This window comes from Aplidium turbinatum, chromosome 3, assembly GCF_918807975.1.
Source record: "Aplidium turbinatum chromosome 3, kaAplTurb1.1, whole genome shotgun sequence".
NCBI classification, from domain to species: domain Eukaryota; kingdom Metazoa; phylum Chordata; class Ascidiacea; order Aplousobranchia; family Polyclinidae; genus Aplidium; species Aplidium turbinatum.
In genome coordinates, this window is record NC_137474.1 from 41,630,279 (window position 1) to 41,656,523 (window position 26,245).

The 26,245-nt window shown below is 38.6% G+C and overlaps 1 protein-coding gene across 5 annotated transcripts; it reads left to right on the plus strand.

The window, feature by feature from the left end:
* Positions 1-15,975: 15,975 nt before the first annotated feature.
* LOC145767395 (uncharacterized) lies at positions 15,976-25,299 on the plus strand. Of its 5 annotated transcripts, none has more exons than XM_082579206.1 (5): positions 16,018-16,153; positions 17,654-17,797; positions 19,810-19,916; positions 20,345-20,470; positions 21,308-25,299. In XM_082579206.1, exons 4-5 carry the CDS (start codon positions 20,366-20,368, stop codon positions 23,477-23,479), a joined length of 2,277 nt encoding a protein of 758 aa, XP_082435332.1. In that variant the 5' UTR covers positions 16,018-16,153; positions 17,654-17,797; positions 19,810-19,916; positions 20,345-20,365; the 3' UTR covers positions 23,480-25,299. The 5 variants fall into 5 exon arrangements, with proteins under 5 accessions (XP_082435331.1, XP_082435332.1, XP_082435334.1 ...); XM_082579207.1 differs by lacking the exon at positions 16,018-16,153 and adding an exon at positions 16,681-16,869; XM_082579208.1 differs by lacking the exon at positions 17,654-17,797 and having other exon boundaries at positions 16,026-16,153.
* Positions 25,300-26,245: the final 946 nt, after the last annotated feature.

A 26,245-nucleotide genomic window follows, 5' to 3' on the forward strand; every position in this document is an offset into this window, starting at 1 on the left:
AAATTTTTTTTTTCAACTCAATAACTTACTTCGGTCACAAGCACGTTTTTAACGTTTTGTCGCTTCTACCTTTTTCTCGACCTTTGCTATGTTGACGTGTATTGTTTTGATATGATGGTCAGAAAGAAAAAACAACTGAACTGAACTGAACTGAAAATATGGGTAGGCTATAAATATTCCTGTAAAATGGTGCTGTCCAGTGGCATAGCAAAAGGATAAGATCATGTTTTCTTCGCCATTTTTTCGGTAATAAAGCTAAGTCTCTATGTTTTCTTGTTGCTAATTCCTGGCTGAGATGTTTGAATACTTGGTATTGGCAAAACTGGCTCTTTTAATGCAATTTCGCTTAAAATTAGGCAAACTTTGTTTCAGAGACATAGAGACTGAAAGCATCATTCTCAATATCGTGACGTCACACGCGTGCCAAAGGGGGGTTGTAAGTCCGCTGTGGGACTAATATCAGCTGTATAGAAGCATATCAAACCATTCAACAATTTTTCACAAAATTTCGGGGGGGGGGCCTCCCATAGATCCGCGCCTGCCTACTCTAGCACCATGTGAGAAATAAAAGTTCAAAAAAGCAACCGCTAGTTAGAGATAGTAAGTTTTGCGGTTCAAGAAATTTTAAGATTGCGCAAGGTTTGTCAAATGACAATGCTTTAACGACATCAATAAAAGTTTTTACGGTACACAACCTTTATATTCATAGCATTGTCGATGCAGGGGGCCCGAAAATAAATTGGTACCGGGCCCGAGAAATCCTGTCAACGGCCCTGGTGGTGTAGTAGGCTACCGTAACCCACACTGGGCCTACTAGCCTAAGTAACCTACGTCCATGCAAACTACATAAGCTTGTAACATGTACCATGTTTTTAACCAACAAATTTAAATTGTGAGAACATTTAGCCGAAACCACGTCGAAACTTATGAGAATTGTAATTTGTAGATGCACTTTAACTCTGCAAATTCATGACCTAAATTTTGCTCTCACGGAATTTAAGTCACGCATCCTGTTAACAAATGCCACTCTCACAGAATTTAGCTAACCCATCCATATTTCTAAAGCGACATAACTGTGTAACCGTTTCGCTTTCATAACTCCCACCATATTATTACTGATAAAAAGCACTATAGGCCTATTATGAAATAAGCGGAGAGTTGAAAAACACTCAGAGACAGACTTTCAAAGAGAACAGGCTGAACGACTCTAAAACGAGAAGGTAAATTTCACGACGGGAGAATGTCGCGTTCCTGACACTGGTCGATAAACTAAATTGCTAAGAATTAGACACTTTGACAGGATAATTATTTCTCAATTTCTTGAATATGAGTTTATAATTTTGACCTAACAATAAATAAGTTACATTTAACATTTAATTTAACATGTTTAGTTTTGTTAAAAAGGAGCAAAGAATTCAATTGACTGACAAAAGCAGCGGTTGAGAATTATGTGGCAGGAACTAGTGGTGCGGTACTGATGAGCCCAGCCTCATGGGCGAAACACGTGTCTATCGCTGAGTTCCTGCTACACTCGACTGCCGAGAAACACATGTTTAGTTTTTGTAGGCAATCTCATACCGCTAGACAGAAAGCCTAAATTACCCTTTTTGTAGTTAGAGACTCAGAGCATCTCAATAAGCTAAAGACTCTCATTAAGCAAAAGACAGTCCAATAATTGAAAAAGCCTACAAGCCTATCACCCAATACAATTTGTTATTGGTGGGTTGGTTTGCATTTTTAACCTTGGGCAGCGAAACCCTTGTTATTCCTGGCAGTTTCACATTTGTCTGTGAACTATTCCATCCATTAAATGCCGCAAACAATCAAGCAACGTAGATCATGATAAAAACACCTTGTGGGAAAGAAAACAGTTTTAACATAACACGTGGAAGCGATAAAGTCTAATATTTTATTGGTTGTTGCGACAGTTGATTGAACATCGCCAATTATGAAAACTTTTTATTGACACTATTTTACACCCAACTGGTGTGAAATATGTTAGCCTATTGCAGGGCTATTGTTAATCATTACCATTAGGTTGTTGTTGCAAGATAATGTGAATAAAACAAGAGACGTTTAACAATATGAAGCAGAAAAATCATTATGACCATAAAATCAAGCTTAACGATAATAACATCTATAATCTGAATCCAGGAAAAATATAGCCTACATTCCACAATCAACAGTAGATAAACATTCGGCTTTGCGTACGAACTTCCAACAAAACCTAGCAGCAGTGAATGGGAATCGAATAATTTACAAGTAGCCTAACAACGTTACCAAATAAACGGAAACTTTGCTTTTTCTATCTTGATGACCATACATCTACGTCCATGTAGCGTAAAGAGGAGTGGTCAAGAGAATACTTCTGGGCCGGGGTCGAGCATAAATAACGGTCTGCAACCTTTACAAGGATCCCATGAGGTTGTAGAAACCACTGGGTATTGTTGTGATATACAGGGTGGCCCAACGAAGTGTGGACTAAATTTCATATTAAATTTTCATATTAGGCTACACCCATGGCAAAGACTTTACATGAGATCACTGAAACGCAGTGCCATGAGACAATCACTTGCCAAGATTTTTAAGGTTTAGGAAGAGATTGTGACTTGTGAGTTGTTCTGATGTAGGCTATAGGGGAAACCCAAGGAGAGTTGAGCCGCAAGGACGGTTGATGTACCTCCAAAAATACAATTTCAAGTATTGAGATCTAATAAATGGGTTCCTCTATGTAACATAATTATGTAACATTACTGTGATTTTGACTGAATCAATTTTGTAAACTATTCGTCACAGCGGAAAACCATAATATCTCCGTGGGAAAGTTGTAAGATAAAATTTCCGAATCCTTTCGTCTGTATTCGATGACACCTAGTGAAACACACTTCTGAAGCCTCTTCACGAATTGTATTTCAAGACACAGGACAGCTACACGGGTTGTTACAAAGGGACAGAGGTGGGCAAAAAGTAGCGCCTCTCCCGCTACCGCTACTTTGGAAAAAAAGTAGCGGCGCTACTGCAGACGTTACTCCAACTAAAAAGTAGCGCCGCTACCGCTATTTTCACCAAAAAAGTAGCGGCGTTACAAAAGTAGCGCGCTATTGCCCACCTCTGCAAAGGGATAGCGCAACACGTATACACTACGGACTAAAAAACTTGACACCACAAGACAGATTTCTGGGATAAAGGACGGAAATTTCGTCTAGTTGGTGCGCACAGAGCAAAGCAATTTAATATTCGACCAACCTTTTCAAGCGACGACCTAAAAATGACGAAACTGATGCAATATTTCAACAACCAGTAACTGGCATCTATGACGTAGCGGTCCATATAGTGTTGTGTAATTTCACAGGTGGTAAAAAAGGAATGATGCAACATTTCATCATTCTCAGATATGCTCTATGACGAAGACGCCAAGTTAATTAAACTTTAACGGTTGAACGGTTTTATGTGACGTTTGATTTGGGGAACGATTGTTCGTAACACCTATGCAGTGATGTACGCAGGGGCGCCGGAAGCGGGGGGCAGGGGGCGGATGCCCCCCCTGCCCTCAATTTTTCTGCAGATGGGGGGGCAGGGAGGGCAATGGTGCCCTTTTAAAGTCATGTAAGCAACTGCACATTTTGCAATATAACAAGTTCTGCTATTCGCTTTTAGGCTAATTATATCTTTCATTTTTGCCTCAAAATAATATTTACGGCAGAAAATTTTGCAACACAGTAGCCTACAGGCCTTAAAACTCGTTTTTTTTCGGGAGGTCCTTCTCGGCGGCCAAATCTGTGTGCTTTGAGGCCAAAATACAAAATAAAAATAACGATAGCACAAGTAAATAGAATTAAACTTGCAACAATGCTAAAATGATTACTTAGCGTTGTTGAAGTCTGGGTCTGGGCGACGTCCTACAATAGAATCGTTGCACCACGTAATAACTGCTTTATCGGGATTGTAATCCAGTACTGCGGGACCATCTAACGACACTCGCACGAGTGTCTCCATTGTGGCTGATTTTAAAGAAGTTCGCCACTCCCCTAGAATTCTTTTTAGCAACGAAAAACAACGCTCGACATGATTGTGTTGACGATGACGGCAAGGTAATAAAATAAGTATTTCAATGATGTGAAGGACATTACTAAAAGAAGCATAATTTTTGCAAAATATGATCAAAAAATGTTTTCCCCTTGGACGTCAACTAACCTAGTTCTCCTTTTTAACAACGATTCAATGTCCGACAACATCGAATCGACATAAAAACGACAATATTGCCAGCCGATGTAAATTAGCACTTTGGATTAAGACTTTGTTAAAATAAACGTCGAGAATTACAAACAAGACTTACAGCGCTGGTGATCGCAGATGGATATATTCCATCAATAACAAATATTCCCGCACAATGCAACAGTGGCGATTATGACTCGCTGACCTAATTTTGCGTCACTCTTTTATACTACATATTTTCGACAGTTAATCCACGATCATTCTATTGCAAAATTAAATAATTGGTTAGAAGAGACCGGCGGCCAAACTTGGCCGATTGAGGAGGTAGCACCGGCGGTCATTCAAGCACTACTTAGCGGCCATGGCCGCAGGCTGCTTTAAGGCTTGACAGTAGGTTACATCATTATGACATAGCATGATGCCCTTCTTTGTATACTGGACACTTGTGGGCTATCATTACTCAATACATAGTGAGCTGATAGATTAGCATTATCGCTATATCTTATCTTAAATCTTGACAAAAAATTTGCTTTTTAATAAAACAAAGTGCCCTTTTTTCGTAATCTTGCCCCCCCAGTCAAAAATCGTTCCGGCGCCCCTGGATGTACGCGTATACAAAAAATATTGACTCGTCAGCGTAAACGCAAACGTTCGAAAAAACCATACGCCGTATGCGTCAACGTAACTTGTAAAAAAAGTTGGCGGCGTCAGCGCATACACTAGCGTATAGGCCCAAACTCTTTTTGTTTGCTAGGTGCCAAACATTCACACGGTATAATATAAACCACTCGAAACAAACAAGTTTTTATTTTGAATTTCCACGAAGAAACGCAAGCATCTGAAAGTGTTCATCTGACATATTGCTGCGTTTTGGTTTCAATATGTCTTTGCCCATTGAAAACATTCTTTCAACTGTGGCGCTGGAATAGGGTTGCAAAATTCCCGGGAATTTTCAGAGGCGAAACTTTCCATGGAAATTTTGGGAATTAACGGGAATTTTGGGGAATTTTGGGGAATTTTGGGAAACTTTCAAAACAATCTTAATTTGATGTTGAAACAGGAAAATAACTAAAATACTTACTTCACAGTGTAGATTCAAACGATTTGTTATAGCCTGATGCTGCGGGTTCTTTTTGGCAATATCAAATTACACTAGCTTTCGGAACACAGTTCCCTGGTCATGTGCTATGACGAATGGTGTTGAAGCCAGTGAGTGATTCTTTAAAGTGGCTTCAACACCATTCGTCATAGCACATGACCAGGGAACTGTGTTCCGAAAGCTAGTGTAATTTGATATTGCCAAAAAGAACCCGCAGCATCAGGCTATAACAGATCATTTGAATCTACACTGTGAAGTAAGCAACGATCATGCTGCTAAAAGCGAAACTCATTCAACTAAAATACGTAAGATTTAAGAACATACAAACACATGGTTTAGTTTAATAACTCCAAAACTGAATCATCACCAATCTGTTTTTTTTTACAAAGAAAAACAATACTGAGTCAGTTACAAAGTCGTTGGTCTAGTTGCTGCCGGTTAGCATCTCCTCCGGCACGGCTTCTTCAGGTGATGTACTAATGACTGTTCTGGCAGCGTCATCGACTTCAGAGTCAACTTCAACTTGAGTTGACTTGTCTTCACAAGGCTCAAACAATGCCAAGTTTGACCTGGCTGATACTAGCTTTTCCGTCCTTTCATTTGCGAGCCTATTGCGGACCTTGGTGGGAGTGTTCCCAAACATGATCAGTATTTTTTTTAAATATTGAAAAAGGATGCATAAGCCTCATTCTTTTAATGTTTATAATTAGGGCAACCAAAAGTCAATAAAGTCAAAATTTTTCTGCCTTGTTCAAAGTTTATAAAACGTTCACAAACTAAATTTTAGGCTGACACGAAGAGAGGTTTCAAAGTTATTAAGTAAAAAAAAAGTCAAATTTTATGGTTAGGTCAAAATTTTCTTTTAACATAGTTTTTCTGCTCTCTTTTGATATTTTATTAAAGCTACACAAATACTGATTTTTTTGTTGCAATTTATGTTGCTATTTTGACGTAATAATTGATTTGTTGCAATTTCTGGGTTAATAATCTTGTTTCGCCCACTACTGACGATTGAATATTAGCCAACTGCCCTGCTGTTGATGAGTTGGTTGCCAGGGTTAATGCAGTGACCATTAAAAACAGGTCAAGAAGAGCTAGTTTTACTTCCATTGGCCAACTTCCACAGCCAAATGTAACTAGATGGGTTACTTGGTTGAAAGCCGCTTACTATTATTCAAGAAGTCTACCAGAAGTAAAAAATATTGTGGAAGGATTCCATGATGGTGGTGTCTTGCTGCGGCATGCTTAAGATGCTGTGAAAGCTCCCAATTTAGTTACTCACCTTGTAGAAATAGAGGAGCAGTTGTACAGTACACTGTTTGATATAATTCAGAAGATGGAAGACAGCCATTACACCATTCAAGAAGCTTACCAGAAAATGAGGTCCTTCAACTTTGGTGTTGATGGCTGCCAAATTGGAAAATATATTCAAGCAAGAATCTCAAGGAATGACATCAAGTACATAGTGAAAATGGAACGAGATGATATTTCACCACATTTATATATAGCCTGCTGAGGAACTCCCAAGCAACTTCTGTATCAGTAGAGAGGAGCTTCTCTATTTTAGGAAAAATTTTGGCGAGAGACAGGAACTTCAAAGGCGATACTGTGAAACATTACTTGATGTTGAAGTATAATACTGCAGAACCCTCTCAGTCATTGCGGGATATTTAAAGACATTCCATATTTATCTTTTGCAGTTTTTCGAGTGACTTTCATTAGCTTACCTGTTCGTTAGCTGTGGTGTCGTTGAGTCTTCCACATTTTTATTTCATAAGAAAAAGAAGATATCCTTACCTAACGGTTTGATTTCTAATGTGCTTTGTATTTCACATTTGAGTTGCAAACGCAGAAAATTATTGGTCAAAATTAGGTCAAAATTAGTAAATTATAAAGTCAAAATTTCAAGTTTTTAGGTCAAAAAATTGGTTGCCCTATTTATAATAATTAAAGAAAATAAGAAATGCTTAAGATAGGTCTTTGATATTTTTTTCTAAATATTTAACAAATGTTTTAAACATAATAAATGCCAAATAAGAATTTCCAATATTCCCAATATTCCCGGGTCCTTCAAAATTCCCGGAAAGTTTCCAGGAAAGTTTCCAAAATTCCCGGAAACTTTCCACCCCTTTACAACCCTACGCTGGAAGGTATTGGGGTGTTGCAGCAAAAAAAAAGACATTAGTAACCACACATCATTAGCCAATCTTTAAAACATTGTGTTTTATTTCTTTTGCCTTCAATCGCACTTTTTTTCTGTTGGTCGTCACCGCTTCGAATTTTTGTGTTTATTGTTGGAAGTTTTTACGTAATTTAACGTGGAAAGTAACCGCTCACACATCATTGGCCAATTTTTTTAAAATATTGCATGTTTTATTTTTTCTTGCCTTCAATCGCACTGCAGTATATAACCTGGTGAAATTTTATTTTGTATGTTATTCGCTCTGAGGATGCGCATTGTCATGGTGCGCGAAACGTCAGTGAAGCAATAAACCATCTTGTTTGTTGTTGATTTTACTTTCAATTTCATCAGATGAACGTAGCAACTAGTGCTAGAAACGATAATTGTCCTGATGAACACCCAAACTTTTCAGTATTTAAACAAACAGACACTCAACGAGTGCAACCTATTTCGTCTCCTGAACATTTCGTACCCTGAAAAGATTGAGAAAAAAACAACAACAGAGCCGAAGTCGCTGATCGGAGTTGCCGCAAACATTTCAAAATCTCTCTCGATCTTTTCAGGGGATGAAATAGGTCGAAATTTGATTTTGTTACACGATTTCAGGGTACGAAATCGGAGTACGAATTTTTCAGGGGACGAAATAGGTTGCATCCAGACTCAACATAGAGACATAGCTTTATTTCCGAAAAATGCCAAAGAAAGCATGGTCTTATCCTTTTGCTATGCCACCAGACAGCACCATTTTACAGTAATATTCATACCCAATTTTTTGTTGAACATGCTCTCAGAATGCCCCAAATTCAAAGTAATTTTTTTAAATTTTCTCGGGGAGGCCCCCCAGACTCCCCACCGCTGGGTGTCGCCTTCGGCGATCACGCCGCCACCACCTCTCCTCCCCTTTTAAAATACCTAGATGGCTCAACTCTTAATGATAACAGTTATTTACTGTTATTGTTGATTTTGATTATTTTAATATTTGTCTGCCCGTTAGCTCAGTGTTTACGCGTCCGGCTCAAAATCACGCGGCGATGGTTCGACTGGTTCGAGGTGTGAGCTTGAGCAACGCATTTCAGGACTGTGGTGCCACCTAGTGAATGAAATAATTCCCCGGCAACAACACTTCAACAATCGGAAAACTTCACTCTGTCAATCTCAGTAAACGGCCCTGCGCCAAGAGCCCCTACAAGTATGCGAAACTGCCAGGAATAACCTATCAAGGCTTTGTCAGTCCGAGGATAAAGATTCAAAAACCAAACCATGTTAAACAATTTTCAAGGAGGCACTTCCTCTCCTACACAAGCCGACCTCTCGAAGTGACCGCAAACTGCTGGAAAAGCGCTTTGGTTGCGATTAGAAATGCATTAAAACCACTGTTAAGGCCGAAAAACTATTGAGACCATCATTGATGCTGGCAGATAATGTTCTTACCGCAGCCATTTTGAATTAGAAGGTAAAAAAATAAATCTAACAAGTGACAATGTAGCCTAACACTGTGTGCTGAATAATTTTGGATAATTTAGCCTACTTCTAATAACATTGGTAAAGGATTGATTTAAGTTTAACTGTTTGGGTCTATATGTTTATTTTAAAACTTTTTAGTAAATGTGACTAAGCGAGCAAAGCAAATTAATGAGAAAAATTGCATGGTTTTTCTTTAATGGAGGGACGTAACCAAGTGCAGTCAACCTTGAATATGCATTTTCGCTCGTTTTGATAAAATCCAAAAAAAGATCCAGCGATTAAAAGATGAACATCTTGAGAAATCGTTTGGATCTCTGGAGTAGCATAGGCTACCAGTTTATTAAGCTATTAGATAGTAGAATAGGCTACCTACAGACATAGGCAATATACAATATAGCGTACCGTAGCCTAACCCTAGATGTATTTTGAAATAGGCCTTGGTTTTATTTTAACGACGTAGGCTATAAACCTGACAATATTCGCCTTACAAAGATTTTATATCTGGCTGCATCACAAAAGTTGCAATCAAAAATAGATCAACGAGTAAAAATATCACAGTTTTCAACAATTAGTGCCAAACGACAAACAGAATTTATCACAGTTTTAAACAATTAGTGCCAATTCAGAAGCACAACCCACAGACACTGACAATGCTGGTAGGAATAAAAAATAGACTTTTAGTCTCGTGAGTTTATTTATGGGCTAACGTGACAGAAAGTAGTCAATTGTTTCGACTAAACACAATCGGCTACGTAGGCTACTCTAGATGTGCTTGTATGCACTTTGCCATCAGCAGCGCGTGTTTCTATCTGCGTAGCTATATTTGTCAGATAGATTCAAGTCATGTGCTTGTGTGAATGCAAAGACCTTGAAAACGTAAAAGTTATCCTACTTTCGTTCCAATCGTATCGTTCCATCATGCAATTATAGAACAATGTGCAGCATGCTTCCAACAGCAGTGGTTACCAGCCAGACAGGGCTGTGTTAACCGCCTTCCCAAAGCCCCCGCTGGGTGGTAGGCCTACCACCTCCTTCAAGAAGCTCATTTATTTTGTTTTGTCAAGTGTGTTTTGGTTATTTGAAAAATAAAGGAAATGCTGCACAAAAGCTCGATGTTTATCAGGAGCGTATCTTCAATGGAAGGAAGCAAGAGAAGCATTGCTTCCTCTGTCAACATTGAAAAAAGAGAAGATTATATTTTTAAGCAAAACGATTTCGTAATTTCTTTACCTGAATACGAATTAAATAAGCTTCTAACTCATGTCCCCGCATGATATCAGCTCGATTTTAATTTTAAAAAAGTTGGAAGCTTACGGAAGCAGAGATTGGTATGGCACCCCTTGCTCTCGTTTTTGCTATACGAAGAAACAAGTAAAAAACCAAGGAAAAAAGCAGCGCAAGGTTTAGGCCAGTGGTTCCCAACCTTTTTTGGTGTTGGGGGCGAGTTTCAAACTTCAGAGTACGTATGGAGCCGCATGAAAACACTCAAGCAATTATAACGAAAATTTTAAAGCATGAAAGCATGTACCAACGAATAATAACACTAACAAGAAAAATAACACAGATCAATTTAATGTCCAACTTGGCATTGGCTTTGAGCCAAGTTTGTCAAAGCGAGGCGCAATTGCAGAGGATGCAGCAGCTGCTTGAGGTGGTCATCGGTCAACCGATTGCGATATTTAGTTTTGATTCTGATCATTTTGCTGAAAAGTGCTTCACATACGTAAGTTGATCCAAATACAGAGGCGTTTTTCTGGGCATTGGTTTTCAAGTTGGGATACTTTCCCTCTGGAACTCGACTTCAAAATTCAAGTAGGTCTTCACTTTGAAATAATTGTTTGAGCTCGATATCTGACTGCATGTCTAGCAACTCCAACTGAAAATTATCAGGAGCAGTAGCCACATTAACTGCAATAGGATTTTCAAACATGTTCATCATTGGCAAAATAAATTCATTCCGTTGATGCGGCGGTTGAACTCATCAATCAAGTTACTGATAAGTCTGCTGTATGCTTCAAATGATCCATTGGTTCGATGGTCAGATAGCGTTGGGAAATGTGTTGTAACACCACCTGCAAGCTGCGTTTTCCTTCAGATTTATTACTAACCTTGAACATATTTGCTTATTCCGTGCCGACTTAAGAGATTCCAACTTTATTTTCCTTGATTCTCCTTGGTAGCAATCATATTTTGTAGAATGAGTTTTGTATTGCCTCTCAATGTTAAAAGATTTTACACTACTTATCACCACAAGACATAGAAGGCAATGCGCTTTGTTGTCTACCTCAATTTGAAAAAACTTTTCTTCCCAATAAGCGCTTTGAAAGACCCGATTCTCCTGCTAAACAGTACGTGCTTTTTTTGAAAGCTGCTCTGACATAATTTTTGGCTGAATATACTAAAACTTAAGCGAATGGCTGATTATAATTATACTATCACAGTTTTATAGCGGCAATAACTTACTGCTTTTCTCAGTCTGTTTTATAGGACCTACCAAAATTTTTACACGTTTTGAGGTGTGTTGAGCATCACACTATATCAACCCAATTATTTCTCTTAATGGTTTATGATTCACAATAAGTAGATAATGGGCCATTCACAACAGACAACAGTATAAAGTAGGCTACAAGGTGTAAGATGAAAAGTTCACTGACAGTGCAACCTCTACGACACCACGACAATGCAGTTTGTTAACAATTTTGATTTCGTAAACAATTTTGACAAGTCAAAAAATAATCGCCTAATTATTACAAATAGAGTTTTTATATTTTTTGCCGGATTTTTAGGGGTCAATGAGAGCCGCAAAAAGGCTAGCTTGGAGCCGCATGCGGCTCTAAGAGCCGCGGTTGGGAATCACTGGTTTAGGCACTCGATTTACGTTTCTTTTAACTAATCTGTGGAACCAATTGCAGAATCGCTCTCTGTTGGGTTTTTGTGTAGTTTTTGAGTTTTTGTGTAATTGAGTTTTTAGTGGTTTTCAATTTTAGCCGCAGTTTTTGCCCGTTTGTGTGTAAGAGCTACCTTAAGTTAATAGCTGTTTATCTGCAAATAAATTTCATACAAATAGTAGTTCAGTTCAGTTGTTTTTTATTTCTGACCATCATATCAAAAAAACAATAAGTTACATGTCAACATAACAAAGGTCGAGAAAAAGGTAGAAGCGACAAAACGCGAACGTTAAAACGTGCTTGTGACCGAAGTAAGTTATTAAGTTGAGAAATTTGGCACGGTCGCAACACCTTCAGAAAAATTTAAGATATAAAGGGGAAAAAAAAAACTGTTACAAAAAAATAAACAACATATATTTAGGCAGTGGTGTACTTTGACGCCGTCAATTTGACGGCGTCATATGACGGCGTCAACTTTTTGTTGACGCTGAGGCTAGCGCCGTCAATTTATTTTTCAGTTGACGGAAGTGATAGCACCGTCAACTATTTTGCCGATTTTAAGCGTCAAGCGGTAAGCGTCATTTTTTGTTTTTATGGAAAATCTCGTTTCACAATAAAAGTTTCACAATATATTCTGACCAGCGCGACTCATCCGAATTACCGGCTTTGGCGTTGGTTGGAATGGCTCCCTGGAATACACGCGTAAGAAGTTCGCCAAATGGTGATCACCCATGTATTGAGAACGAGGGATCAGAGACAGAAAGCGAAAAATCCATGAATGGAATTGCGGACGTTGAATATACTTTATTTCAAGAGCTCTATGCCCCTGAAAAGAGCGATGTTGGTGCAGTGGACCTCGTTAAAAGATTTATACATGCTAAACTATCACAATACACAGGGGCGCCGGAAGCGGGGGGGCATGGGGGGCGGATGCCCCCCCTGCCCTCAATTTTTTTGCAAATGGAGGGGCAGGGGGGGGCAATGGTGCCCTTTTAATGTCATGTAAGCTACTGCACATTTTGCAATATAACAATTTATGCTATTTGCTTTTATAATCTAATTATAATCTTTCATTTTTGCCTCAAAATAATATTCACGGCACAAAATTTTGCAACACAGTAGGCCTACAGGCCTTAAAACTCGTTTTTTTTTTCGGCAGCCATCGTGGCTTATCGGGAGCTCCTCGGCGCCAAATCTGCGTGCTTAGAGGCCAAAATACAAAATAACGATAGCACAAGTAAATAGAATTAAACTTGCAACAACGCTAAAACGATCACTAGCGTTGTTGAATTCTGGGCCTGGGCGACGTCATACAATAGAATCGTTGCACCACGCAATAACTGCTTTATCGGGATTGTAATTCAGTACTGCGGACCATCTAACGACACTCGCACGAGTGTCTCCAATGTGGCTGATTTTAAAGAAGTTCGCCACTCCCCTAGAATTCTGTTTAGCAACGAAAAACAACGTTCGACATGTGTTGACGATGACGGCAAGGTAATAAAATAAGTAAAGGCGCTCGCTTTCCAATCATGCAATCCTGGTTCGACTCCCGGCTTAAGCTGGTTGTTGAAAAACACCGCTCACCTCTACCCAGGGTGCAATAAATTGGGTGGGCGTAGTTGCTGAAGTAAAGGCGGCCGAGCGAAAGGAACTGGCCACCCTACTCTCGTTAGTGCCGAAGGCTTGGTCTAATGAGAACCTTATCTTCTCGTTCCCCGATGCTTGGATCAAGTATGGGACTCACCTTTACCTTTTACAAAAGGACATTACTAAAAGAAGCATAATTTTTGCAAAATATGATCAAAAAATGTTTTCCCCTCGGATGTCAACTAACCTAGTTCTCCTTTTTAACAACGATTCAATGTCCGACAACATCGAATCGACATAAAAACAACAAGATTGCCACTTGCCAGCCGATGTAAATTAGCACTTCGGATTAACACTCTGTTAAAATAAAACAAGACTTACAGCGCTGGTGATCGCAGAGGGATATTGCAAACAAGGAATTACAAACAAGACTTACAGCGCAGGTGATCGCAGATGGATATATTCCATCAATAACAAATATTCCCGCAAAATGCAACAGTGGCGATTATGACGCGCTGACCTAATTTTGCGTCACTCTTTGATACTACATATTTTCGACAGTTAATCCACGATCATTCTATTGCGAAATTAAATAATTGGCTAGACCGGCGGCCAAACTTGGCCGATTGAAGAGGTAGCACCGGCGGTCAATTAAGCACTACTTAGCGGCCATAGCCGCCGGCTGCTGTAAGGCCTGACAGTAGGTTACATCATTATAACATAGCATGATGCCCTTCTTTGTATACCGGACACTTGTAGACTATCATTACTCAATACATAGTGAGCTGATAGATTGGCATTGTTGCTATATCTTATCTTAAAACTTGAAAAAAAGATTGGCCTTTTAGTACCTAAACAAAAGTGCCTTTTTTTTGTAATCTTGCCCCCCCCAGTCAAAAATCGTTCCGGCGCCCCTGAGTACGCTTGGAACAGTGATACCTTTCCGACTAAATGTTTTCAACTTGTTTTTGAAATACAACACACCAATACTAACCAGCGCTGCTGTGGAACGCATGTTTTCACTTGGAAAGGACAATATGCGCAGGGGCGCCGGAAGTGGGGGGGGGGAACGGATGCCCCCCTGCCCTCAAATTTCTGTGGATGGGGAGGGAAGAGGGGGCAATGGTGCCCTTTTAAGGTCATGTAAGCTACTGCACACTTTGCAATATAACAATTTATGCTTTTTCACTTTTAGCCTAATTATAATGTTCTATTTTTGCCTCAAAATACTATTCACGACACAAAATTCTCCATCACAGTAAGTTATATTACATCATTATAAAATACTTAAAAATAGCATGATGCCCTTCCGTGCCATTGTTGTTTGTATAGCGGACACTTGTATCATTACTCGATAATGAGCTGATAGATGAGCATTATCGCTATATCTTATCTTAAAACTTAAAAACAAATTGGCCTTTCAGCAACAAAAGTGCCCTTTTTTCATACTCTTGCCCCTCCAGTCTAAAATCGCTCAGGCGCCCCTGAATATGCGTCCCAAACGCAGCAGATTGTCAGACAAACGTTTTGAAATGCTTGTTTTTCTGCAAGGAAATAACTAATAGGCTGAGCAGCTAATTACAATACAGTCTCAAAACATAATATCTGCTCTTTATTTATAGCTATTGTTAGCCTGAACTTGGTTGAAATATTTCCGTTTTATGAGACGCTGGCAAAAAATAGCGCTAGAAATTAGCGCTGACGCCGTCAATTTCTTCAAGAGCTTACGCAGTCCTTTACGCCGTAAAGTTTTTAGGCAATTCGCGCTGACGCTGACGCCGTCAAATTATTTCAATGACGCGTACAACACTGTATTTAGGCTATAGCTTTATTAGCCCAAATAGCTTTAGCTGATATATTTAAGATTTGTATGGACAGTTGCTATGAAGATCGGCAAACCTTACCCTGAAAGTGTTTGCAGAAAGCATTATAATCCATTATTTGAGTGTAATTTTGCAAAAATTTCCCGAGGGTGTATGCCCACGGACCTCCCTAGAATACGCGTGCCTTCGGCACGCTCTAACTCACCACAAGTTTTATTACTTCCCTTGCTCAACCCACCAGGATACGCCACTGATGTATACAGCTAACATCGGGCTCGGGATAAATTGAGGGGTCAGGGAATTTGAAAAAAACCACCGCGTATTCTTTGGGCTTAGATAGTAAGTTTTTCTTAGAAGTGTTTAATTTGGGGCATGAGGATCTCATTGGTACCAGACTCAAATGTCTTCTTAACAGCCCTGATGGCAAAGTGATGCTGTTTTCATGATTTGATGGTTTGAAATAAAAAACATGAAGATGATTTTGACTTATGTAGCCTATTGTATTAAAGATTGGGCCAAGGATATCTAGAACAACAGATATCCCTGGCAAATTTGATGTAAATTTTTTCAAACATTGAAAAAGCTCAAAATTCTTGGTCATGGTAAAGCTTTGTATAGCTATTTGTGTGAAAACAATGCCTCTTTATTGAATCGGTTTATTTTATAAAATTTGAAGTTATCCAAACAGTTATCCACACAGGGTTGCCAACCTTGCGGTTTTCACGCCCAATTGGGCTGGTTTTTGTCCTGAGTTGCGGGATTTTTTTTAAGGTTTCGGGTTGCGGTTTTTTGGGCTGGTTTGAGTAATGTGTCTCAAAACAACATGAGATTGTTAAAACTTGTTAAAAGGAGAGAATGTAGTCGAGATTCAAATGTACTGTATTACGTTGAGGTAAGTTGTTTAGTGCAGTGCTTCCCAGCTTTTTTGGATAATCCAAAGTCAGTGTAATAGCATAGGTTTCTCTGTCAGAAGTGCAAATTAGAATCATAAGTAATTGGCAATCTAAATTAAATGTATAGGCTAAACATGTTCTGGTCTCAAATAATTTTAAGCTGACTCTCGTTTATCAAACTTCTTACTGCGATAATGTATCTTCTTTTAAACTTTTTTTAAACTAAATTGCTAACTATACTTAATCTTACTTTTTACTTTTGTAATCCACTAGCGTTCTGAGTAGCTTCACTCTTGGGCTTGTTTTTGCATCAGTATGTTTGGACTTTCTTTCATTAAATGTAGCCCAATACCAACGTGTAGCGTGTATGCTGTAGCCTACTATGCAACAGCGCTGTTTTATTTTTGACCATCAAATTCAAAGCGATACTTATTACTTGGCATAACATAGCAAAGGTCTTGAAAAGGGTAGAAGCCACAAAACTCAAACATTAAAGGATGCCTAAGACCGAAATGATTACTAAATACAAAGATTTGGTGTTGTCGCAACACCTTGCGAGTACGGTAATTTAAAGATGAAGAAATTGTAAAAGTAATCTTACATTGGAACGTTGATTCATTCGGACGACGTGGAAGAGTTCTTGTCACTCGCAATCGACATGGACCAGAGAAGACGTGATGCTGTATCAAGCACTGGGAATGAATAATGGAAGGAAGTAAGTGGCGTCAGCTTCAAGTGTAGAAGCAGTAAGCTTGGTCATCGCTACTTGAATGGAGAAACATCCGGAAATAATAAAGACAACACAAGAACCAGCGAGCCATTAAGTGTGAATATTTTTGTTTTGAGTTTTTGCAAAGAAATTTATGACACTACAGGATGAACATAAAATTTAAGTAATAAAACTACTGTAACATCAATTCAATCCCAACAGTGTACTTTACCCAGAAGCGTTCTTTCAGGCTTAGAGGGTCTTCACATCAATCAGAGCCGATGATACATATGAATATGTATAGACTCCATAAGGATGTCTCCCCAAATAGGCTAATGACAGACCACCATGGCTGTACTACAACAATGATCCCACTTACTTCCATGTTTAAGTCAAGCACACATTCATGCTCATATAGTCCGGTTATGCTTGTGAACCTATAAACACGGACTATATTTACAATCGTGGAAGCATGGAAAGCCATGAACTATGACGTCGCTATGCCATGAACCTATAGTGATGACAAATAGCCTACTATTTTGTAGGGCTGTCTGTTGTTATAGTGATATTCTCACAGGATTTCGTTATTTTTTTAAAGTTTTTTATAGACATACCCAGCTGGCAAAATTGGTCATTTTTGCGTTTATTCAGCAGCTACAAGCGCCACGTTGATATAAAAATGAGCAACTTTGCAGGCTGGGTACATCCATTTCTAAAGGAGAAAAAGATTGTGTTACAAATGACTAGTTAAACATACCTTATTGATGATTTTGTGACACCATGTCTGCAGAAGAGTGGAACCAGTGGCGGATCCAGGCAGGGGAGTGATTGGGGCGAGCGCTCCCCTCCCCTAAAACACAGAAATGGAACTAATGAAGAATAACTTCTAGTCTTTTGTCAGCTTGATTGTTTGGATAAGATCACATTGTGAAAAGTTAGTGGTAGTAGCTTTTTGATGTGGACATAAAGATTGATTTTTCAGTGGTAGCCCAGAGTTAAAAGATTTTTAGAAGTTTATTATGTTTCGTGGTGGTTTTTATGCTTGTTTTTTGATTAATATCGAAAATAACTTGTGGAAAATTATTGCATGTTTGCTGCAACTATTGATGTATACTTTTATTACCATAACTTCAAGTTAGTTGAAATGCAATATAATGTTTAACTTTTAACCAAAGAATGATAAATTGCTATTCGCCTTTTTATCAAGATACGGTTTAGTTGCTTTTCCCAGACAGCAAAATCCGTCATTTTTAGATTGATTCAACGTCTGCAGACGTTGAATCAATCTAAAAATGACGGATTTTGTTATCTGGGTTTACACAGAGACATGATGGCAGCGTTCTCAGCAAGAAGTCCATGTGAGGTTTCCATGACAGGTGCTTATTTTCAAATTCTCAAGAATGTAATCGGAGTTACTCTTTCTGGGATATCGTTCTGTTAGTTTGACATGAGTTTGACAATTGACATGAGTTTGACATTTGACATCCAAAAAGAGGGTTTTGTCCAGGGAGTCGAACCGTTTGATTTTTCCGGTTCGGGTCCGGTTCTGGTTCAAAGATTGTTTCAAAATTTGGTTCAGTTCCGGTTTGGGTTCGAAGAAACTTAAGAGTTCCGGTTTAACTCCGGTTCAACAACAATGATTTGTGGTTCGGGTATGGTTCGGTTTCGACAAAAATAGTCTCAACATCGGTTTTATAAGTTCCGGTTCGGGTCCGATAAAATTAGGCCTAGGTCTACTATTGAAATCCAACACTGGTCAAAAAATTCCTCTCCAAAGCATCGATGATAGTGGATCGTGTGTTACTGAATAGGCTATAATTCATCCGTACAATGTGGCCTCCAAGATAACAACATGCTACGTACAACCTCACTTACCACAATGCGAACAATGACGTAATGCTGGAGTGAACCGCTTTTTTCAACCGGTTCGGGTTCGGTTAGGGTTTAAGCTAACTCAAATTTTCGGTTCAGTTCCGGTTAAGGTTCAGACAAAGTCGCACGAAAACCGGTTCGGGTTCGGTTCGACTCCCTGGTTTTGTCATTGGGGTTGAAAACAATATGTGTTTCGATTTGACTACATTTAATGATAGTTAATGGCAATTGGACACCATTGTTCATGTGGCCGGTTGCAACAAAACTTAATGATGTTGCTATTTTCTGTAAAGAATTGCTTGAAGATTGTGAGAAATTATTAAAACAAAACGTGCGTGAATTACTGAGCTATTTCCTGTCAGATCAATCAATGCATACTTGTGTAGACAGGTTTTTCATGATACACACAAACAAAGGCCTCATTTGGTTTTGGTCACCAAACCCAAACTCAGTCGTGGAAATTCAACTTTTAAATATTTTGCTATTGCTAAATTGAGCAAGAAAGTCTACGTTTTGTAGGCTACACAATTTAGGGTACAAAACTTAAAGAGAAATGAGAACTACGTAGCATCGTAGAAAAGATGTAGTAAATATTGACGTATTTTTGAAAAGAAGACAACGTTTTACTGTAAAATGTCCTTTAGAAAGGATACTCTAGGCTACAAACTTCTGTTTGTTTCCAAAACTTTTCGAAATATTTTTACTTCAAAAAGTTGAATTTACATAACATTTATTACAACTTATGTAAGCCAACTGAAAGAATTTTTGGCAGAAAACATCTGGTAACTGACTGTTTGCGCTAGATCGCAGCAGTTCACGTGGATAGTTTTAGCGGAAAAATGCCGCCACAGATTTATGTTGCTTATGAAAAATGCAACTCAAATTACGGTATATAGAAACAGCTATTTGGTGCTTTGGCTTCATGGTGTTAGCCTTTTCTCGAGAAGGTTAAAGATTAAAAAAGATCTCATCTACGAATCAGTTGATATCGACTGTTAAGCATTTAAAAGAATTTCTTGAAGCATTTCTTGCCTGTTCCGCATCGAGAGTGCATAACTTTCTTTTTTTATTTAGGGCATCATGTTGTATTTGCAAATAAGTGATGTTCGCTCTTCGTTTTCGAAGATGGCCAACGAGTCTGAATCAGGCTTTAGTATGGGATTGGTGTGCACTGTGCATGGGTAAGAAGATGACTGACCTATCTGTGCTTTGAAGCTTCTGCTACAGGATAAACAGTGGACAAGAGAAGGATAGATGGCAACAGTTCTTGCTCAACTCTGGTGCCTTGCGCTGTTCCCATTTTTTTTATTTTTTTATTATTATTTATGGCAGATAGCGTACGCTGTTTTTCGGCTGATTCTGAGCCTTCAGAAATAAAACTGCGCCTTGTTGATCGTTTTTGGCCTAAGTCATCCCAAGAATCAACATTGATAGAAAATTATTTCATGGTAGCTTTCAAAGTGTTTTTTGCAAATTAGTAGAGTTTACACGTTGGATTACAAACGCACCTTGGACTAGTTTTCTCTGACTTAATTTTGTACTTGAGAGTAAAAATTCATTAGAAAAAGCATGCAGCAGAAACTCGATGCATTTTAAACTATTGTTGCAGGTCACATTTTATAGGTGCTTGATGGTTAGACGTCTGTACATTGCACAAATTCTTAATCTCAAAATGGGAAATCATAAGGAACAGAATTTGAAATGGTTGTTATCAGCTTTTCCAATGCTTTTGTTTGTAAGTACTTTTTGTTACCATGTTTGCGGTATAGGGTTGTTTTACTTTGTCGGTTTTTGGTTTAAAAAAAGGTCACTTCAAAAAAAAAATACTTTGGACTGCTCTTCATTCATTGACACATATCGTGGATGGTTGATCGGTTGATTGATTGAATTTTTATCCTCGGACTGGGAAAAATTCTTGCAGAGCTTAATTCTGGCCGTTTTGCATACTTGTAGAGGCTTTGAATCACTGACGCAGGCCCAGTCAACGAGATTGACAGAGTGAAGTTTCCGATTGTTGAAGTCTTGTTGCCGGGGAATAATTCCATTCATTGGATGCCGCTGAATGGAGAGCAGTCCTTAACGTGCGTTGCTCAAGCGCAGATCCCGACAGTCAAACAAGAGCCGTTTGATCTTGAAGCTTCTTCGTCCCAGAAGTCACGCGCTAACCAACTGAGCTATCTGAGCGGTTGCATGCAATGATAGGTCAAAAATATGCGAACGTACGTTGCTTCCACACAACAGCGACAACAAAACCTCCAGTGGTTTAAAGTAAATTTAAAAGTGCTATACGCAGTAGAAGAAGCAGTCTATCTGGAATCAGCACAAGGCTAAGAAGGCTACTTAATAGAACAGCAAGCATTGTGTTTCGGTAACCATACCTGCGTAGCGTTCACTCTAGCTATCAGGACTTTTCCAATCAACAAATATTTTTTAATTAAGTTTTAAGTCGAATTTTATTATTTTCGATATAAATTAGATCTGAATCATCTACTTCAGCAGTGTGACTGATTACACTGATACAGGCAACGTTGTTTTTTTATTATGAAACTTTTCTTTTAATTTTACTTTGTAGATATCTGGAGCTTTTGTGTTTTGTTTGGGAATTTGGATTACAGTAGATGGAAATGATTTTGCATTTCCTCGTTTTTTATCAAGAAATTGGAACAAAGTTGACCATTTTCAGAACTTCAAAAAAGTGTCTGGATTTAAACGAAGACACAGCACGGTGGAAAAATTAGATCTGCGCAGAACGAGATATAATGAAGAAGAAGCCGTTGACAACAAAGCTGCTAATTCAGATACTGGTTTCAATATTAGTAATAAACATGAAATTAACGCTTCAAAGAGTGTTCAAAATTTGATTTGCTACTCACTGTATGGAACCAAAAAGCAATATACAGAAGGGGCTATTGCTAATGCAAAACTTTACAAGGAAATCTATCCTGGATGGAGGATGCGGGTCTACCACGATAATACTGTTCCCAAAGACGTTATCAATCAATTAAAGGATGCAAATGTGGATCTTGTGGACATGACTGGTTCCAAATTGAACAAAATGACGTGGCGCTTTCAAGGAGCTGCAGACGCAAAACGGTCGTGCTCGAGAGACGTTGACTCTCGTTTGTCCTTGCGCGAAAAAGCGGCCGTGGACGATTGGATCATGTCCGACAAGCAGCTTCATGTGATGCGTGACCATCCCAGCCATTCAAAGTTCGCTATGACTGGTGGTTTGTGGTGTACTAAAACCATCCCGAACATAATTGAGCTGCTATCAAGTGTGACGAATCAATCGTTTTTGCAGCATATGAATTTTTTGAACAAAGTAATATGGCCGATGGGTAGGAAAAGCTTATTGCAACATGACTCTTTTTCATGTGAAAAGTTTGGTGGTGGGAAACCGTTTCCAGTGACTCGAAAAAGAAATGAGTTTGTAGGCAGTGTGTATATAAACGGAGAAATGATGGGTGTGAACGACATGAAGGAAGCAGGAGTTGTCAAGGAGTGCGTGATAAACATCATTCCCCGATCAACCGATGCAAAAGCATTCAGTGATTCGAGTAACGATGATTGTGGAAAAGATTCTGAAAATCTCATTTCTGGTGTTTCTGGTCATGTTTTTGACGGTCAGAAGAAGAAAACTTTTGACATGCCCCTTTTACAAGAATCGCTTCCCAAAATTGTGAACACTGATTCACTTCCACAGTGTAAGTTTTGGGGAGTGGTTACTACTATAAATGCCCCAACAAAAAGTATTTACAAAGCTTCTAAGCAACCCAAAATATGTTTGGTAATTGTTGCTGACCGTAAAACACCAGTGGAAGAGTATGAAGTTATGAAAAATGACACTGTTGTATTTTTATCGGTAGAGGATCAAGAGCAAATGCAGTACCTAGAAATCGTTGCTGATATTCCTTGGAACCACTTTGGTCGTAAGAACATAGGTTATTTGTACGCCATCATGCACGGCGCTTCTGCTATATTCGATTTTGATGATGACAACGAGTTGATATCTGATGTGCCTTGGCTACCTGCAAACACTTGGTTTCAAGCAAACAATATCACTGTGTTCAACCCATATCCAACTTTTATAAACCTCATTGATGTCGCATGGCCTCGTGGCTTTCCATTGACACAAATTCAAAATGCTAATACGTGGAAAACATCGACTAGAAAAGCAACTATTTCTTCTGAAAAGATTGGTGTTGTTCAAAGTCTGGCGAATTATGATCCAGACATGGATGCCATATGGCGGTTAACTCGAAAGTTACCTATGCATTTTGAGGATGATCGTCGCGTGCTTTTACCGCTTGGGACTTTCTCCAGTTACAATGCACAAGCAACAATCCACTACGCTTTGTGGGGGACATTTCTCCCCATCTCGGTTCATGGGCGTGTTAGTGACATCTGGAGAAGTTACATCATGCAGCGTTTGATGCATGACGTTGGAATGAGTGTTGGGTTTGTGAGCCCGTTTGTAAAGCAAATTCGAAATGTACATAACTATCAAGCAGATTACATGAGTGAAAGACCATTGTATGAAAAAACGGAAGCACTCCTCAAAGTATTGTCCTCGTGGAAAAGTCAGTCGGCGTCTTTTGAAAAACGTTTTGTTGAATTGTTTGTCGAGTTATATGAACGCGATTTTATTGGCATAAAGGATGTACATCTCGCGCATAAGTGGATACGTGTGTTAAAACAATTGAATTATAAATTTCCAGGAATGGTTCAACCACCAACCACGTGAAAGTGTAAAAAATTAGCACTAAAAACGGCTAAAGCCTAACATAAAAGACCTTCAGATTTATCGGCAAAATTCTGCCAAATTTTACAAACGTGATAAAGAATTTTTTAAATTTAAATTATTCCAAGAAATTTTCTACAACTTGCGAAACATTTGAATTTGGTGGGAAAACTTATTCTGAGAATTTTTCTTGTATTTAGTTTTTAAAAAATTTTAATCGGCCTATACAATAAAGTTCAAACAGAAAATAATAAAAAAAAAACTAAAAAGCTTAAATCTTGAAAATTACGACTAAAAACCTCCGGTGCCAGCGTTACGTAATATCACGTGCTACAAGCTTATGTGCATATAGAGGCCAACTGCAGTTTCCGTGCAACTCAGTTGACTGTTACATTGAGTCACATCATTCATTGATATCGTGTCGTTAAGCCGATAAAGTGCAATGATTCTCGGGAAGACTGTAGGCTGCATGATTTTTCTATTGATCCTGCCAAGATCACTCAAGGCAAACTGAGTTAGAATCCAAACTTAATCTCTTTTAGCCTACTCATATCCAGCAAGTAGCGTTGGCGTTGGGGCACCGATTTCAACAAAATGCAATGATCTTTAAGCCTACATTAATCTGACTTGCCAAATGCATCATAAATAAAGTTACTTTTTCTATGTGTTAGAGGGCTAACGATTGCCCTCTTGGATCCTCCACCTTGGATCCTGTTTCATAGTAGCAAATAGTGTTGTGAATAGAGTGAAATAGACGCGACAAGCTGTTTCACATTTGAAAATCGGTGCGTTAATATATATTGTAAGTATAATATATGCTGATCAAAGAAGGTTATGAGCAAAAGGCTGTCCTTTTTTTCCTTTAAATATGTTTATCAATCTCAAAATACTCTTTTAGGAAAAATGTTTGTATATTATTTGGAACGTATTATTTTCGTTATTGCTAGTTATTTTTATTTGTAATGCGCAAACCATAAAATCATGTAGGCCTATAAAATTGGTCGAACATTGTGTTTATGTAAAATAAGGTACTAAGTTGAGCGTTTTCGGCTTCTTGCTCACCCGACAATGTTGTAAGCTTTGTTTGTAGTTTAGACTTTACAATGGTATAGGCCATAGGGTGCTTTTTGAATGTATTAGTCCATTCAAAGATAATGTACTGCTAGTTCAAATTGCATTGTAAGTCATACGATTTTATTGTATGTTATTAATAAGTTCTTGTGGACTGCATTGCCGTGTGGTGAGAGCCCTGGAACGATGTTCGAAAGGACGCCGGTTCGACACCGCTCATGAGCACGCGGCTGTGTCTTTGGCATGACACTTGAAGGCATGCCTGAAGGTGCACACGAAGATTGGCTTCCTTGCCTTCCCGTCCACTTAATCTAGATCTTCAACCACTGAGTGTAAACCTGAATACGACAAACAAAAAATGTGTTTTAACTTTGATGATCACGGTAGCCTAATCGAAGATCCGTTGAGCTAATCCTGCCATATAAGCTTATATATCAAAACTGTTCATGCACGTTTTAAACCTTTTTGCCAGTTATTTTAGCCTACGTTTATTTGCATGCCAGTATAGCATATTGTTCGCGCCTGGCAGAATAAAATATTTATGAAGAGACAATAAAACGTAATAAAATTTTAGAAAAGCAAACTTGCAACGTAGAAAAACTTTTTTTACTGAATAACTTATTTTGGTGTCAAGCACGTTTTAGCGTTTGCGTTTTGTCGCTTCTACTTTTTTTTAGACTTCTGCTTATGTTGACGTGTATTGTTTTTGATGTGAAAGAACTGAACTGAACTAAAAGCTAATAAAGATGCAACAGCCGACACGTGAACACTATGTCCACCTCATAGTCAGTGGCGCCGCCAGACCTTCAACATTGGAGGGGCAAAATATTGACAGTGCAAGACAATAGCATAGTCAAAAATTTTGAAAGGGGGGGTGTTGACAGCCGGCGGGCGAAGCCCGATGGCGTGTTCGCCGAAGGCGACACTTAGCGGCGGGGGGTCTGGGGGGCCTCCCCCAGAAAATTTTGAAAAATTACTTTCAGTTTGGTGCATTCTGAGAGCATTTTCAACAAAATTGTGGGTATGAATATTTCTGTAAAATGGTGCTGTCCGGTGGCATAGCAAAAGCATAAGATCATGTTTTCTTCGGCATTTTTTCGGAAATAAAGCTAAGTCTCTATGTTTTCTTGTTGCTAATTTCAGACTGAGATATTTGAATGTTTGGTATTGGCAAAACTCGCTCTTTTAATGCAGTTTTGTTTAAAATTAGGCAAACTTTGTTTTAGAGACATAGGTTGATTGCTTTTTTTGCGAGATTATTACAGTTTTATTATTTATCAATTTTCTCCTTGGTTGATTCAAAAAACGATCTTATTCCGGTAAGTCACTAACTTTTATGCTCTGAAGTCAACCCAAAGTTTAGAAAATGTAACTTCATAGAGGTCATACATCTTGATGAGTGTCAAACAAAAAGCTTTGAGACAATGAAGTTACTTTAGGCTATTTCTGATATATTCAAGTTTTGTATAACGAATAGCTGTTTAGATGTTAATCTAGATCGAACAAGCGATCTCAGCAGTTGCAGATGGCTTGCATCCTTGCACAGTTTGACGAGAAATTACATCATAGGCTGAAACTTTTCTTGTAAACAATGTATTAACATCCGTAAATTCAATTTGAAAGGTTGAAACCCCCGAACCCTCCTCCCTTGGCTACGCCACTGGTGCAAGACATGCAAGACAGAGTATATTATTTAAT

What these genes read in the sequence shown, in the direction of transcription:
- LOC145767395 (XM_082579205.1), top strand. Translation starts at nt 16,085, where the DNA reads ATGAGATTGTTAAAACTTGTTAAAAGGAGAGAATGTAGTCGAGATTCA. An exon ending in ATGTACTGTATTACGTTGAG is followed by an intron (nt 16,154 to 20,344) that starts GTAAGTTGTTTA and finishes CTATTGTTGCAG; the next exon opens with GTCACATTTTATAGGTGCTT. An exon ending in CTTTTCCAATGCTTTTGTTT is followed by an intron (nt 20,471 to 21,307) that starts GTAAGTACTTTT and finishes TTTACTTTGTAG; the next exon opens with ATATCTGGAGCTTTTGTGTT.